Source organism: Pan troglodytes, chromosome 5, assembly GCF_028858775.2.
Source record: "Pan troglodytes isolate AG18354 chromosome 5, NHGRI_mPanTro3-v2.0_pri, whole genome shotgun sequence".
NCBI classification, from domain to species: Eukaryota; Metazoa; Chordata; class Mammalia; order Primates; family Hominidae; genus Pan; species Pan troglodytes.
The window spans coordinates 121,216,913-121,234,522 of NC_072403.2; the positions used below are offsets into that span (position 1 = coordinate 121,216,913).

The 17,610-nt window shown below is 43.3% G+C and overlaps 1 protein-coding gene across 1 annotated transcript in view; it reads left to right on the top strand.

The window, feature by feature from the left end:
• LOC112204050 (uncharacterized) overlaps window positions 1–17,610 on the top strand; it is a 190,771-nt gene that overhangs the window by 135,504 nt on the left and 37,657 nt on the right. Inside the window, exons 30-36 of the mRNA XM_054686851.2 lie at window positions 141–279; window positions 5,853–6,006; window positions 7,874–7,969; window positions 9,412–9,564; window positions 13,973–14,202; window positions 15,188–15,326; window positions 16,758–16,878. Coding sequence (XP_054542826.2) covers window positions 141–279; window positions 5,853–6,006; window positions 7,874–7,969; window positions 9,412–9,564; window positions 13,973–14,202; window positions 15,188–15,326; window positions 16,758–16,878 — 1,032 coding nt within the window. The remainder of the gene's footprint in view (window positions 1–140; window positions 280–5,852; window positions 6,007–7,873; window positions 7,970–9,411; window positions 9,565–13,972; window positions 14,203–15,187; window positions 15,327–16,757; window positions 16,879–17,610) is intronic.

The window sequence follows — 17,610 nt, forward strand, 5'->3', positions numbered from 1 at the left end:
AACATATAATTAGTATACCCACAAACAAAACAAGGGAAGTCTGATTAGGTGACAAGTATGGGACAAAATGTTGGTTTACTGGTTTAGCTATAGTAGCCTATATTTCACACTGTCAGACTAAAATGTTGTCCATCTTCTAGGGTCTGAGCTTCAAGAGCTGCAGAACATGATTGACAGCCTTCAGAGCCCCCAGGACCCTACCCGGGTGGCCCAGGCACTCCTCCTCCGGAGGGAGGTTATGTTTTTGCAGTTTGACGCTGCAGTAAGGCATCTCATCCGGTAAGGGCTGGAGCACTAATCCTGTTCTAGTAAATTCTGCAGCGGAGGTGTTTGCTGAGTGACCATCTAGGGAGGCCACTCTTGGCAAGGTTAGATAATGAGCTTAAAATAGTCATGGGCACAAGCAGATCCAGAACGCCATGGCTACCAAACATGACCTGCCACAAAGCCTGTCTGTGAGAATATGTTCTTGTTGGCTAATAACACTCTTGATTTTAGCAAATGTAATTTCAGAACAGTTCATATAATGATTGCTGCTTTCAGTGTACAGGGGGTTCTACTGGGAATAACATTTTTGTACTTCTAAAGATAATTAGGTTTTTTTTTTTCAACATTTGTTTACCTTTCAAAAAGACAGAATTTTTACTGCACCTCTCAAGCTAACGGAATTGGCTACCAGCGTTAAATTTATAAATAAATCCATCTACCTCTAGTCTTGTAGGTACTATTGTGTTAAGTACTCCACATACAAAAGGAACGTTTCAATTGGTTAATTAATCATGATGCTGATGGGAACATTAGCTTGGATTAAGTTTCATAATGTTTCCAGTATAAATAAGTTTTGTATGAGAGGGAAGGAGGGTTAGCCCTAAAGGTCTCTGCTTATTTTTTAATTGTCAAAATTAACTTTTTTGGGTTAGCTCCCGGTGTGAGTATTTAGCCACTGAGAGGGCCTCAGAGGGCTGTCTGTGCTCTTACCTGTAGGTTGCAGCTGCTTTCCACTGCACTTGTGGGCATCCATGGAGAATGACAAGGTGGGGGTTGCACTGAACTGTCTTGTTCTTTTTCTACTCTCAATCTTCTTTACTCTGACATCAGAGGACTCTTGGATTTAGAATGTAAATTCAGCAGGACAAAAATCAGGCTAATTTGTTTTCTTTATATTGACAAATAGCTTCCTGAGCTGTAGCTTAGTCAAGCAGGTAAGATGTAAAGCCTCAGACAATTATCAGGATGGCCATTTGTTAGTCCTCTGGGCTCTGAAAGCCCAAGGTCAGAATTTGCAAGGATTTTACATACTGGTGAAGAAAAGTCCTTTTTGGATTTTAGCTATGAAGGATTCTGTTTGGTACTGCTCTCCCAGGGGAACCACTCTGCTTCCAGGAAATCCCCTGGAATTGCTTTGCCAGGGCTTTCTTTGTCCTCACACTCGGTCTACAGAAATGGAGGGCATTGTGTCCTATTTCTGGTTTTATGTACTTTTCTGTGACCCTCTGGAGAGAATCACCCAGATGGTTCACCCCACTGTGTCCTCCACTGGTTACATTTCCCGAGCCTTTTTTCTTCAGAGCTGTTCAGATTGTGTGTGTTTGGAATTATACAGCTAGTAAGTGGCAGACTAGAATTAGAACCTAGGTGTGTTTGACTCCAAAACCCGAGATCTATGATGGAGACCAAGCAGCAGCATGGACAGAGAAGAGGATGCTGAAGAAAAGGCAAGAGGCAGGAGAAAAAGAGAAGCTAAAAGATAAATGTCATCCCTCTTGATTGTTTTACTTAGTGCTGAACCTGTAAACAAGGGAAGTCCTTAGAGAATGGAAAGAGATAGGAAGCTTGGGACAGTTCCCTGACCCTTCCTGGAGCTCACCAAGACTGAGCAAACCTGACTGTTTACCCCAGGAATTTTCTGCCCATGTAAGCTGAAGGCTTCTCCAGAATTTGCAAAGGAAAAACTGAACTCTTACCTGGAATAAGGGCGGCATGCTTCACAGATGAGGGTGGGGTGTAGGGGGAGGAAGGATGTTGCTCAGGGATGACAGGACAGTAGCCCTGTAAAGTCGCTGAAAATTTGGCTCCTGCTTCTCTGTGGCATAGATCATCTTGGGTACTGGCTATGTGCATGTTTCTAGGCACAAAACATTTCACTCTGCCCGTCTCAACCCCCCTCTACTAGCCAAAGGGCTGATGGAAATTGATTGCTGTCCTCCGAAGGGTTGGATCACACTGACCAGGGCCCAGCATTCATCTCTGGACATGTCCACCAACCTGCAGGAGTTATTGATTAGCCAATTCAAGAAATGCCCGAGGATTGAGTTATCTTTAGTGCCAAGTGAATTAATCATTTGCATTGAAGGTAAATGCTTGGGTGACAAAGCAGTTCTATCCAATCTCATCTATTTAAGTAAGGAGTTGGCAAACTACTGCTGGAGGTCTCTGCCGATTTTTGTATGGTCTGTGGGCTAAGGATGGCCTTCCCATCTTTAAATGGTTGAAAAAAATGTGTAAAAGAATAGTATTTTGTGACCCATGAAAATGCTATGGAGTTCATATTTCCATGTCCGTAAATGAAACATTGTTGGAACACAGTCATGCCCATTCACTTAAGGATTGTCACCGCTTTCACACTACAACCATGGAGCTGAATAGTTGCCACAGAGTCCGTAGGGTCTGCAAAGATGAAAATATTTACCATCTGGTCCTTTAAGAAAAAGTTTAGGCTGGGCGCGGTGGCTCAAGCCTGTAATCCCAGCACTTTGGGAGGCCGAGGTGGGTGGATCACAAGGTCAGGAGATCGAGACCATCCTGGCTAACACGGTGAAACCCCGTCTCTACTAAAAATACAAAAAAAAAAAAAAAAAAAAAATTAGCTGGGCATGGTGACGGGCACCTGTAGTCCCAGCTACTCGGGAGGCTGAGGCAGGAGAATGGTGTGAACCCGGGAGGCGGGTGAGCTGAGATCTCGCCACTGCACTCCAGCCTGGGCTAAAGAGCGAAACTCCATCTCAAAAAAAAAAAAAAAGTTTAGTTTTTTATCCCCTGATTTGAAGAATACAATTCGTTTGCACTTTAGGGGTAGAAGGAAAGAAAGAAGTCCCTCAAAGTTACTCTATAGCACGGTATAAAATATGTAGCATGAAACATGCCTCTAGTCTGAATGTATTGTTGATGTTCAGGGTGATTAGGGTAAAAAGGAGAAAGCTGAAGAGATATCCTGATAATATAATCCTTCCTGCCGCAAGCCTGCTTTAGGAGTACATCAAGGAATTTCTAAAGAAAACAACACGAGCCTCTCATTCCTTGAATGTTTGTTGCTTTTCTCTTCATTTTTGTTTTTGTTTTTGAGACAGAGTCTCACTCTGTCTCCCAGGCTAGAGTGCAGTGGCATGACCTCAGCTCACTGCCACCTCTGCCTCCCAGGTTTAAGTGCCTCAGCCTCCCGAGTTGCTGGGATTACAGTTGTGTGCAACCACACCCGGCTAATTTTTGTGTTTTTTGTAGAGATGGGGTTTCACCATGTTGGCCAGGCTAGTCTCGAACTCCTGACCTCAAGTGATCCGAGTGCTGGGTATAGGTGTGAGCCACTGCACCCAGCCTTCTCTTCATTTTGGAATGTTTTTATTTTCATGCTCACTTACTCAACTCTCTCTAAACATGCAGATATTTAAGTGTGCTTTGACAGCTGGGTGTGGTGGCTCACTCCTTTCATCCCAGCACTTTGGGAGGCCTATGTGGGAGGATCCCTTGAGCCCAGGAGTTTGAGACTGTTGTGAGCTATGGTTGTGCTGCTGCACTCCAGCCTGGGCATCAGAGATCCTGTCTCTAAAAACAAAAAGAAATAAAAATTAAAAAATAAAGTGTGCTTTGGGTTGTCTGGGGATTCCTGGGAGACACAAAGGAGCCTGGGCCCTCACATGAGCAGTGCTGAACTCATGGCCATGGCCCTCGTTTTTGGTATCTGATAAGCAAAGAGCTTTTGCCTGTCCTTCTCCGGGCCACTTTCCAGGTTTCATTATGTTGTTACCTGGAGGAAAACTCTAGCATGTGCCCTGTGAGTTCCCTGAGGTTCAAAATAGCTTTTACCGATGGCAAGAAGATTAAACTCTTCCAATGCCACATCACTGACTCACACTTGGAGTTTAAAAGTGATCCGTTTGAGATTTAAAATCAGTTAATTCAAGATTCTCCCTCTTCCCCTTCGTTTTAATCACCTCCTCTTCACTTGCTGGAGAGGGAAGGGTTCTGCCTTAGGGTCATGGGGATGGCTGAACACACAACACCTGACCCTGGACAGATGGGGTGAATGGTAATTTATTAGTCACAGACACAATCCAGAGGAAGAGGACACTGCCCCCCTACACAGGGCCACTTGGGAACAGAGTGAACAAGCAAGGGCTGTGGGAGGCAGGTTTTGTCATATCAGGAGAGTGTGATGTTCTGTGCTTCACACAGGAAGGGGTGATTGATTTGAATAATGCTGTGGTCTGGCAGGGAACTGAAACCGCTACTCAGGGATAAGCAGGAATTGCACCTGGTTCCTTTGATAAGGAAGGTCGTTAAACCTGGAGACCTTATCTGTGGGAGCAGAGTGGGGAGTGGGGAACTTTGTGGCTAAGCTATTTGAGGCCTCCCGATTTTGCCAGAAGTCAAGGCAGCACAAATTTTGGACCTTAAGTTTAGGGCTCACATGACACTCTTCTCGTTCTTCCATCCTCTCAGAGGTGATCTAAGTTTCTGGCAGTGCTTTCAAATCTTCCTGGCAGTTGGGAAGACACAGCCACTTCCCTTATCTCTGCTGTGGGTGAGCTGGCCTCTTCTGGTTAGCCTGCTGTTCAGCACCCCTCTGGGTACCCACATGTGGAGGTCTTTCTCCCCACTTTGAGGGGCTGCCTGTCTTCCTGGGAGGCCACCTCACAGAGAATCCAAGCAAAAGGTACCTTCTGCTCTGGGATACCCTCCTCCAACTTATCCAGCATCTTTCCTTAGGCATCCACTAGAACTAAGCTCTAGAAATAGTCTTTCCTTGTTTAACTGTTATTTCCTTTTAGGCAAGAAAAATCATTCTAATCTATCATACATACTTCCTTCTCTCTGACTTATGGTATAAATTTCATGCTCCCGTCTTCAGGGTTTGTGGTTCTTGATATACAAAGCCATGTTTTGTTTAAAACCAAACAAGAACTTTTCTCCTCCAAACCCCAAGGGGGCTTAAAATTTAAAATTTAGTTTTTATAAAGAACTATTGTCTCAGCTGTTGGTCTTAAAATAATTCATTCAATAAACAATTGATAGCTTTTTTCTAGAGCTACAGCTTCACTATTCAGTTCAGTAGCCACATGTGGCTATTTAATTTACTTTAATTAAAATTATTATTAATTTAAATGAAAGAAAATTAAAAATTCAAGCTGGTCTGAGTGCAGTCGTGTTTACAACTAATTGATCACAACCAGTTACAGATTGCTTTATTCTTTCTCCACTCACTGCTTCACTTGACTAGCCCTTGAAAAAAAGAAAAAGAAAATTAAAAATTCATTCCCTCAGTCACAGTAGTCACATTTCAAGTGTACAACTGCCACACGTGGCCAGAGGCTACTCTACTGGACAGTGCAAATATAGGACATTTCCACCATTGCAGACTCTTCTGGCAGACATTGCTAGTCGAGAGTACGCCAACCCTCCCCGTGAGGGCTACAAACTGAAAGTCGAGGGCAAGGGGCATGGGGGTTGATGTGGCTGAAGAAGGAACCTGTTAATATATCAAAATGTTTTCTTGCTTCTCTAACTTTGAGGAAAGTTTTGAACTTTAGAAGTGTAAGTAATTGCTTTTAATGAAATGCCCCCCCATGTTTTGGTAGAAGAACATTTTTGGCAGCTGGAAATGTTCCTGCCTACCAGTCTGTCACAGACGGCATGTGCCATGGGCTACCAGCACTGAGCAACTCTCTCAGGAAGAGCATTTTTGCCTCACAGCTCAGCCTGCCCCAGCCACTGGATCCACGGAGCCTCCAGGTGTGTTTCAGATGTATTTTTATACTGTAAATGGTGTGCAGTGCGTAGGGAATCTAGTCAGTTTGTTTCCATTTGGATTAGATTCTGCAGGGGCTTTCAAGACTTTAATGCCCTCTGTCTTCACTGGCTCTGCTTCACTTGCACAGTGGAAGAGTCTGGGCCCCAGGGCCGGCTGTGATTCCCAGTCAGGGTCTTTGTCTCCAAACACTCAACAGGCTGATCGGGGCAACAGCTAGTCTGTTCACAGTTGATAGCAAAACAAACAATCTTCTCCACTTCATAAATAGTCATGATAGCAATTGCAATACATAAATGACATCAGTAGCTGGGTTTTCAATAGCTCTGGTTATAACACCTGTTATTGAAGGTAATCCTGGCAACTATTGTCGCTCCTAGGCAGGAACAATATTATCCACCTTCTACAACCAAAGAGTTCAAGATTCAGGAAGGCCAGAGATCAGACTATTCCAGAATCATGGCAGCACCAGGTTGCAAGCTGTATTAGTTACTTATTGCTGTACAATGATTTACCCTAAAGTTTGGCAGATTAAAACAATAGACATTCATTATCTAACGTAGTTTCTGAGGATCAGAAATCTGGGAGCAGCTCAGGTGGGTAGTTCTGGCTCAGGGTCTCTCATGAGTCAAGATGTTGGCCAGGGCTGTAATCATCTCAAGGCTCGACTGGAGGACAACCTGCCTCCAAGCTCACTCCTATGGCTGCTGGTGGGCACTAGAAGATCCACTTCCAGGCTTATTCACATGGGCTTCTGCACAGAGCTTCCTTGCAACACAGCAGATGGCTTCCCCCAGCACAAACAGTCCGAGAGAGAACCCAAGATGGAAGTCGCAGTGTTTTTATTACCAGATTTCAGACTCTCCATCACTTCTGTCATATTCTTTTCACTGGAAGTGAGTCACTAAGTCCAGAACACATTCAAGGGGAGGGGAAGTAAGCTCCACCTCTTTACAGGAGGAGTGTCAAAGAACTAGTGGATATCTCTTTCAAACTACCTCACAATCCCTGGTCTTTTGACTCCAAAATTTCCAGTTTAATATTCTGATTTTATAATGCTAAGCCAGGGGACACCAACATCAACCTCAAGCAAGTGCCACATTTCTACCTTCAGTGGCTGCAAGACAGTGACTTTTGGCCCAAGCCATGGCCCTCATTTAGACCCAGAAGACAGGGTTGGACCGTGACCATTGGATCTGCTCTTGCTTCCTTTGGGTGTTGCCTGGGATTAGGTGGATACAGGAGTCCTGGCTCCTTGCTGTCAGAATCAACTCCAACTCCAGGACTTGACTAAAACCAGAACCAGGTCTGGAAGTGTAGAATGGAGTCAGATAGGCAGGCCCACTGGTTCCAGGGCTGCAGATGGTGTCACAAAGGACAGAGGATGCCTTAGCTGTTGGTTAGTGATATGGAGGAGCCAGACTCACATGTAATAATTTGTGGTGCTGGTCTTGAGTTGTTACCGAGAATTGGAGCACAATAATGATGAAGGACAACTTTTTAAGGTTCCTGATATTGAGAGAATTTGAGTACATTTATTCTTATTGATTTTAAATATGTCCCATTGGTGTTATACTGTTCTGGAACTTCTGAACACTGGTGCTGATTAGTTACACTGAAATCTTAAGTACTCTTCTGTGTTTCACCATCTGCTGAGAAAACAATTTAAAAAATAAATTATTGCTCTCTCTTCTATATCTCTAGGAACTATCAAGAAATACTTACACATAATAAATAAGTCATCCAAAATTGTTTTGGGGTACAGACACAGATATCCTATTCATATACAGATATCTATTAATTTTGAACACAAAGTACAACATTATCATGTTTATTATTTGGTTCTCTTAGGCATTTGAGCTGTTTCCTTGGAGAGCATTTCTGGAAGATGGAGGACCATTCCCAGTTATGAGTAACAGCCCAGATACCCTAGAATATAATATGCAGGTAGGATAGGTCTTCTCCATTGTTGCAGAGAGAACTGAGTGCAGACTGCAAAGATGGTTGCCATTGGGTTCACAGGTCAGATCCTCCTACTCTCACCCACGATGAATAATGTGTGAGATAAGCAGCGTGTTTGATTTTGAGGCTGTAAACCCAGGGTCACGAGGTGAGTCACATTTTCTTATGATAGAAGGGAAGCATGCTCTCAACTGGCATGGGCCTGGGTTGTAGACTCAGCTGCAGTTTTCGTAACAGTAGTGATCTGGGAGAATGGCCAGTCATCTTCAGTCATGGGCTGGGCCTCTTAGAGAAACTCCCAGGCTGGCAGCTCAGAGATGTGTGACTCCTGACCTGTCCGTAAACAGTTGTGGGAAGGGAACTTTTTAAAGCAGGACTCGTAGGGAGAATTTCTTTTCATTGTTTTCTTTTTTGCTGTTAATTTCCTTTAAATAGTTTGATTCTTTTCATTATTAAATGTTTTCCCCTGATTATTTAAGTAAATATTGTTTTTATTTAAAAAATAGAAAGCATAGAAAAGTATTAAGAACAACATGAAAATCAACCATAAATACGCTTCAAAACAATATGGAGGTGGGGAGTGGGTGGGATGGGGTAGCACTGGCCACAGGTTAATGGTTGTTGGGGCTGGGTGATGGGAACTTTTCTGTTTGATTTCTATATATTCAAAATTATCCATAAGTAGAACAGGTTTTTTAAGTAAAATAGTAAAAGTGGTCTTAAAAAATTAACCATATGGCTGGGTGTGGTGGCTCATGCCTGTAATCTCAGCACTTTGGGAGGCCAAGGTGGGCAGATCGCTTGAGCTCAGGAGTTCAAGACCAGCCTGGGCAACAAGGTGAAAGCCTGTGTCTATTGAAAATGCAAAAATTAGCTGGGTGTGGTGGCACACGCCTGTAGTCCCAGCTACTCAGAAGGCTAAGGCATGAGAATCACCTGAACCCAGGAGACGGAGGTTGCAGTGAGCTGAGATCGTACCACTGCACTCCAGCCTGGTGACAGTGTAAGACTCTCTTAAAAAATAAAATAAAATAAAATAAAATAAAATAAAATAAAATAAAATAAAAAATCAACCATAGTTCCACAACTAAGAGACAATTACAGTTCACATTTTATTTCCCTGGTATTTTCCCTCTGCATATGTGTGTTTATATCTGTACTTTTAAGGGAAAATTGATATCACACTATACATTCACCATGTACAGATCTGCTGTAAGGGCTGGAAACTTGGCATTTTCATACAGAGCCAAAATTTGATGTGCTCAAAGAAAACTTTAAGTTAGAAATGTTACTCTGGTTTTTATGAATTTTCTAGCAGTTGAGGGAATGGGTTCTTGTAAATACAGTTACTCCTAGTTTTCTTCCTGAAAACCATATGTAAAGTATATATATGGTCTTCAAATGGAAGGTTTTTTTGTTTTTTTTAGCTGTGCCTCTGTGGGCTGAGTGACCGTGACCGCAAGGTGGCTCATGGAGAACTGGTGGGTGTGCAACTGCTACTGGAAGATGTTCTGAGTAGCTATCATGTGACCATGGAGGCCCCCCAAAGACAGCAAGCCACACTGGGCAAAAATACACAGGTATTCTGGGGGTATCGTTTCCATATTGATAGTACTATATTGACCTGAAGGACCTCTCTGTTGGGGAGATGGTCCGGGGAGTCATGTTTTCCCACAGCCTCTCTCAGTAGGTCCCAGGACTGTGCCAACACCACCTGGGAGCAACAGTGGAGCAGGGGTAGCCACTGCAAAGCATTTTCTAAGTTCCATGATTATGGTATATCCATCTATTTTAATTTTAAAAATACGCCAAAAGTTGTGGGAGGTCTATTGAAACCAAATGAAACAAAAACGCCAACTGGATGCTTTCTTTGTGAGTCATACATCTAGGACTGGAGTTGGAAGGGCCAGAGGGGTCTGATAGAAGCCCCAGGTGGACATCTCAGGCCTGGGCTCTTGTCCTCATCACTCAACTACTGGCCTATGGTCTCCTGGGCAGGCACTGCCTCCTCTGGGTTTATCATTCTGAAGCTCTAAGGTGCAAGGGCCACTAGCGCTCCTAGTGTCATGACTTTAAACAATTTTGCATATATCCAGGAACTAGGCAGAGACATGTTTGGATGCTAGACAAACTAGCTGGTGCCCCCACTTGAAGAGCTTTTCTGTTCAAGCCAAACTTTCTGAGCAATGCCTAAACCCATCATCTCCATTTTCTTACCTTCCTGCCACTCCTCGAAGCACTGCAGTCTGTCTTCCCAATCTTGCTACTGAAACCTCTCTCATCAAGAGATGGTCTTTGTCACTAAATCCCCTGGGTACTTTCAGTCACCTTCCTACCTAACCCCTTGGCAGCATTTGACACAGAGTCCTTCTCAAAGCCTCTCTGCCCTTGGCTTCTACAGCATGAGTCTCTCCTAGCTTTCCTCCAACATTGCTGAGCCCCTCTTCTCAGACCCTTCTGTAGGGTCCTCTACCTCTGCCAACCCTAAAATTTTTTTATAATCTATCCCACCACTGCTACCAGGGCCACATTTTGACTTCCGCAGTCCCTAACACTTTTACCTTTGTGGGCTCTTCCCTCCTCCATGAAAAACCATTAAAAATTATATTTTAACATTGTGCTAGTACAAAGAAAAATATATTAATATCATATATTAAAGCATTTTATTTAGCCTAAAAGGTCTTTTTTTCTGATTAAAAAAAATAAAGCATTCTGTGGGCCCAAGGCACTGTGCCTCCTCTGCCCAAGCTGTTAAGTCAGCCCTGAATACTATCAATACCACTGCTATTATTGCCTAGAAGTTGAGGTCTGTTCAGATTGCTTTTTATGTATTCATTTATTTAGTCCTCACAATAATTCCATGAGATAGGTTGTTTCATTGTTCTCATTTTATAGATAAGAATACTAAGGCTTAAAAAGGTTAAGTAACATGGCCAAAGTCACATGGTTAATGAGGAAAGAAGCTCAGATTCCAACCCAACGGTCTGGCCCTAGAGCTCCCTCATCCTCTTCTCTACTAGGTTGCTCCATTCCTCACCCTCTCCCTAGGAAAACCCATCCACTTTTATAACTTTGATGACATTCACATGCAATGATCCAAATCTATATGTCTAGCCCAAATATCAATCCTATCAGACTCACATGTTCAATTGCCTGCTGGATATCTCCACTTATTCCATCTCAGAGACAGCGTTTCTCAAGCTAAGGTCATCTTACTCCCTAAATCTTGCCCTTCCCTGTCAGTTTACCACTACCTGCCCAGTTGGCCAAGCCAAAAACTCTGGGCACCATCTTTGACTTCTGTCCCACACCCCACAACCAGTCACCAAGTTTTACTATCAATTATTTTAATATCTTTCAAGTTTGTCTTCTTTCTCTGTTCCCCCACAGTACCCACTTCTATGAGTCCAAACCAGCATCATCCCTGATCACTAACTAGGCTATGATCTTGACCTCCAATTGGATTCAATACACTTATTCTCACCTCCTTCCAATCCATTCACCAGGGTAATATTTTTAAATGCAAGCCTGATTATATCACTTCCTTCACTATAACTCTTCAATGGATTCCAGATGCCCTGAGAAGAGTCCAAATGCTTTCATCAGCCCCTCGTGACTTGACTCCTGCCAATATTTCTACCCTCAATGTCTTTCGATTTGTCAAATGCACCATGCTCTCTTCTGTACTTCTCCCAAACTGGTCACTCTAGTGGAAAACTTCCCTCTCCTTCCTCTTTCTGCTTCATCACCTGATTAACTCTTACTTATCCTTCAGATTTCCACTTCCAAACCACTCTCTTTAGGAAGCTTTTTCTGATCATCCACGCTTACCCTGTTGCTTCTCTGTGCCAGTTAGAGTGCTTCTAGTGCAAGTAACAAGTTGTTCCATTAGCTATAACTTAAATTAGGGAAGCATATTAATCCTCCATAATAAGAAGTCTAGAAGGAGGCAGTTCAGGTTGGTGTAGCCCCTTGACAGTGACTTCAAGGACTCAAGCTCTGCCATTTAGGTGTATTGGCAAACATCTCCCTCATGTTTGTAAGATAAAAACAGGAGCAAAAAAGCTTTCTCCTTGGAGATCTATCTTTTTATCAAGGAGGAGAATATTTTCTAGAAGCCCCCCCCATTAGATTTTCCTTGTGTCTTTTTAGCTAAACTGAGTCACAAGTCCACTTGGGGCCAATTAGTAGAAAAAGAAGTGGTTTTATATGTGCCATCTACATTCCACAGCATAATTAGATCTTCACCCAGTGTGATCTTTTGCAAAGCTGGGTATAGACCAAATTGTGCCAGGATCCAAACACATGCTGGGCCCTCAGGTCCTTCTGTTTGCCATATTTTGGCCCTGTCTATGATGGATTACCATCTTTTCCTGACATTCCCCACCATCCTCCACCTTGTTATTTATTTTGGCTCCTGTTCCTTCTCTTGTCTATTAAATTAAAGCACATTGGTAGAAAAGACTTCTCATCATATGAACATATTAACAAACAAGTTTGCTTTAAAATTATTATTTATTTTAATTAATTTTATTTCATGTGTTTTTATTTAGGAGTATTTAGCTATTCATAGACAATAGGAAGCAGTAGAATTTATACTGCCCTGAGAGTCAGGACTCCTGAGTTCCTGCCCCAGTTATGCTATAAGTTTTTTGATCTCACTAGGCCTCAGTCTCCAAAGCTCCAAAGTAAAGGTGATGAATTGGCTCAAGGCTTTTAAAATTGTGGTCCAAGGAGCCCTGGGGTTCCTCAGAGATACCCTGGGGCTTCTTGAGCTGGGGAGCGGGGGCGGCAATTACATGGCCTCCAGGCTGTCCCCTTCATGTCACCATGCTTGGCCTTGGTCTGTTGAATATTTGAGCCAGTGTGTAAGAATTCATTTGATGAAAGAGCTCTGAGGATAAAATAAAATCTGGAAATCCATGCACTAGCTGATTGTTGGGGAGGCAGGCTACAAGACTGAGGAGTTACCAGCAGTCTACAGGAACTCGCTCTCCCCTGGTTCTTGCTTATCAATTCTTCCTTGGACAATTTGACCAATACTCTTCCTGGCAGGCAGGCTTTTCCTTAGATATGTTAATACCACTGCTCTAGGATCCAATTATACCAGGTTGTTCTCCCTGTTTCTAGCCAGGAAACGTGAGTGTCTCGGGTACTGTCACCTAAATGCTCTCTAAGGCTCTTTTTATCATAACGTCATGGGATTTGCCATCCTGGTCTGCCAAGAAGAGCTCCTTTTTCTGTGACTGAGACACTGTGGACAGGCAGTGGGCCTGGACGTGATCCTCATTTTGTTCCTCACTCTGGGTGACCCTGGCCCTCAGACCGCTGGCTGCAGGACAGCAGGACAAACAAGGACCTGAATACCTTGTTTCCTCCATGTCCTCCAGGGCTCATAGCAGCCCCTCCACAATTATTTACTTAAGGAAAGCACCAATGAATAAATGAAGAAATCATAATTTTAAAGTAATCTTTCTTATTGAATGATAAATTCTAATTAAGAGAAATGTTTCCTGCCTAACTTCTAAAAGAGGAGAAGAAACAGGAGGTAGGATAAATTAACTTTCCATTTCTTTACCCATAAGATGGGTTAAATCCTGAATGGAAAGTTACTTCTTGGCCCCACCGTGATGGGAACTTTAATCTCAGGTATATTGAAAAGCACTTTCCAGAATGCAGAGGGAAAACACAAAAGGCTCAGTTTTTCAAAGGCAGATAAAACGTTAGTATGCAAGTAAGCGAGTTTTCAAAATGAATGGTTCCAGACCCAAGCAAAAAGCTGCAGTTGAGACATTCCTATCCTTTCCATAAACTGTTCATGAAGGATGGTCAACCTCTCTCAACTCTATATGTGCTGTGGGCCTGTAAACCATTCCTCCTGGGGAAAAAGTTAATTCTCCAAAGACTTTGTTTTGCACAGGCTGCATGTGAAAGGTTAGCCTGTGTTTGTCCATGATCAATAAAGAAGGATTTCCATAATGCTTTCAGCCAGATTGGTCCAAAGTGCCAGGATTCAGAAGTCAGTTCCGAAGCAGCCCAAAGACCTCTGAGCTGCTGGAGGGCCCGTGCGACGCGGTGATGTCCTTTGCTTTGCTGAGATCATTTCTGATACTGTGGAAGCAGCTGGAAGTGCTAAAGGAGCACTGGGGCCGACTCAAGCTGCAAGGCCAGGATATCAACTCTGTCTCTCTCCACAAACGGTTTTCAGAGCTCTATGAGTGAGTGTTGCTGATGCTGAAATTCATGGCCATGACTAGAACCTGGGGGATGGCAGATTCCTGCCCCTTAATCTGAGGGCGAGATTTGGTCCATGAATCCTAATATGACCCGTTAGACCCACGGACTGAGTCTCTCAGAGCTTGTGGCATTGCAGCCAGAGATATACAGATGGCACATGCGGCACAAGTCTGAGGAATGGGAGGCATTCTAGCAGCTGCAGGCCCTGGCTCGAATGACGTAGCTGGCTGGGAAGGCGTGTTGCTTCTGCCACGTGTCTGTTAACAAACGAACATTTGCTAAGCACCCCCATACACCCTGGGCCTTACCAAGCTTAAGAACGTTTGCTTTAGGCCAGGCATGGTGGCTCACAGCTGTAATCCCAGCACTTTGGGAGGCTGAGGCGGGTGGATTACCTGAGGTCAGAAGTTTGAGACCAGCCTGGCCAACACGGTGAAACCCTGTCTCTACTAAAAATACAAAAAATTGACCAGGTGTGATGGTGGGTACCTGTAATCCCAGCTACTCGGGAGGCTGAGGCAGAAGAATGGCTTGAACCCAGGAGGCGGAGGTTGCAGTGAGCTGAGATCGCACCATTGCACTCCAGCCTGGGCAACAAGTGTGAAACTACCTCTCAAAAAACAAAAACAAACAACAACAACAATAACAACAACAAAAAGTTCACTTTGGTATAGCCAGATTGTTTATCTTGTGAAATTATTATAGTCAGTGTCCCTGATAACTAGGGAAGGTGAAGACTTGTCAATATTTTGAAGAATGAGGACTGAAATTATATGCACCCAATGGGAAAAAGCCTCACGATTTCATGTGGCTAAGGAATGATAACTGTGGTGAATTAAATGTTGATGTATCTGTGAATGGGTTAGGATACTGATGATAGGAAAGAGAAAATGAATGAAAATAATTATCAGAGAATTGAAATGAGAAAAAATATGTTTGCTAATTTCTGTCTTTCTTCTTTACTAGAACTGACGTTCTCTACCCCAGCATGAAAGCTATAGCCAGGCAGATGGGGAAAGAAGATGAATTTGAAGGATTTATAGTAAATAATCAGTCTGTTCTTCCCCCCAGTGGAGCCTCAGAAGTTGAAATAAAAACTCACCAGGTATGCAGGATATATTTTAAATTTGCCTTTGAAAATGTCCTTTATGGCATTAGCATGTAAAACTACAGGCATACCCAAATGGTATTTTTTCCAAGAAACTGAGTGTAAATTGCGGGGTTGTAAATCATTGAATGGGCTGGAGGGAGGGCAGGACTAAGTATTTAAAGCCATGTGGTGCTTCGATGAAGCAAATTACTACCCTTAATGTCCCTGTTCTATAAGTCTGGATTTTTATCATTTTGATTTTCCTCAAATTGATGTGTACCTTCATAAGAATGATCATAGAAAACATAACCACTATCTTAAGCATAAAATTTAGCATGCAAGTATCCACATGGAAATGAAATATTTGTAAAAGCTCCCTGTAATTGTTTTTCTGAGAATAAGAAAATGCCCATTTGGTATGTGTAAGATGATCTGTGTGGAGAAGTTGTTTTCCCGAGTCTTTGTTCAGCTTGATCCTGGGACTCACGCGCTCTGTGGCTGGGCTTATTGTACCAGGCAAGCAAAGCCTCGGCTGTTCGGTTGTCAACGCAGAGATGCTCATCCACTGAGCAACAAGGAGAAGTCAGCCCCTGTCAGGCCCCAGTGCCAAGCTCACTGCTTACCCTTCTGAGCCCTATTCCTTTCCAGTATCTGGGGGCCTTCAACAGGGAGAAACCTACGCTCTGCAAGCATAATGGATTAAGTGAGGGCTCACAGTTTTTGGAAGACTTTACTGTTGGTCCTACATGGAGTTTTAAATCTTGTGAAATCTTCCTTGGTATCTAAATCAAGTTTTATACCTGAGGGCTTCTTTTTTTTTTTTTTTGAGTCTTGCTCTGTCGCCCAGGCTAGAGTGCAGTGGCGCGATCTCAGCTCACTGCAACCTCCGCCTCTCAGGTTCAAGCAGTTCTCCTGCCTCAGTCTCCCGAGTAGCTGGGATTACAGGCGCCCGGCTAATTTTTTTATTTTTAGTAGAGATGGGGTTTCATCATCTTGGCTAGGCTGGTCTCGAACTCCTGACCTCGTGATCCACCTGCCTCGGCCTCCCAAAGTGTTGAGATTACAGGTGTGAGCCATTGTGCCCAGCTGAGAGCTTCTTTTGTAATGAGAACTCACAGAATCCTAGCCACATTTAGAGACCCCAAAAGACATGAGGTCACCCCAGGGATTAGACACTTTGCAATTTAGCAAAACTTGGTTAAAAAAAAAAAAGGATTGTATTTTATCAATGAGGATGTGAGCCAGGAAGAAAAGGTGCTGGTCTCCAGGGAGGTACATCTGTGCCCCCAGTAGCACTTGGGAGACCTAGAAGGGAAGTGTTCCTTCTTTCCCGGGAGAGTAGCTGAGGGGCAGGCCCTAGCCCAAAGCCCTTCTGCAGGAATGTGACACGGGACCCAAAATATAATCTGAATGTAGTGAGTGACCCTCAACCTATGCTTACTCTAGCTTCAAAAACTTCTGGAAAATTGTGAAATTCAAATGATCCAAGAGGTACTAAGAAAAGTTAACAGAGAAATGACACTGGTTTTATCAGAAAAGTGCAAGGAGGAGTGTTCTCTCCCTACAGGTAAAGTACATTTATTTTGTTACTTCACAAAATAATGTTTATTGGTTTTTCCTAATTACGAAAGCAATTCATGTATCGACATTTGTTGTAAAAACAAGCAAAAACCAAAACATCGGTGCGATGCCCGGAAAATAATATAAAAATGACCTTTTACCCTTGACCCTGTGCAATGAAAGGGCAAGCCTCTCCCCAGCTGGGTGTCTCTAAATGCCACCAGAGAGCTGAGTGTGGTTGAGCTCTAGTTATAGAACCTGCAACAAGACACAAAGCCCTTTGGTATATTTCTTTCCCTGTACAAAGGCTTTTTTAAACAAATGGAAAACATAGTTTCACTTCAGTTTCAACTCTACTGATTAACTCATAACTGAAATAAAGTTGAAATGAAGGGAAACCTAAAGCCTTTCTTATTTGTAACATATATAAGTTATGATATGTCAAATTTGTATATTTAGGGTATGAAGGCAATCAGAATGGTTCCTTCCATCTGAGGTCCAAACTTGGGGCCACTTCACGGGCATGTGACACACAGGATGCAGAGGGGCACTTGAGATTTCATGTTCTGTGATCACCATCCTGAAACTTTTAATGGTTTACCTTTGAATTTGTTCAAAGTTACAATTCTAGGTACCTAAAGTGGGCAGGAGGCTTACCCTTCCTGAGCTACCCATTGAACGCATGGTGTTGCTGCCAGCCTGGGACCCCTGAGATGCTGCTGGGTGCACATGTCTGACC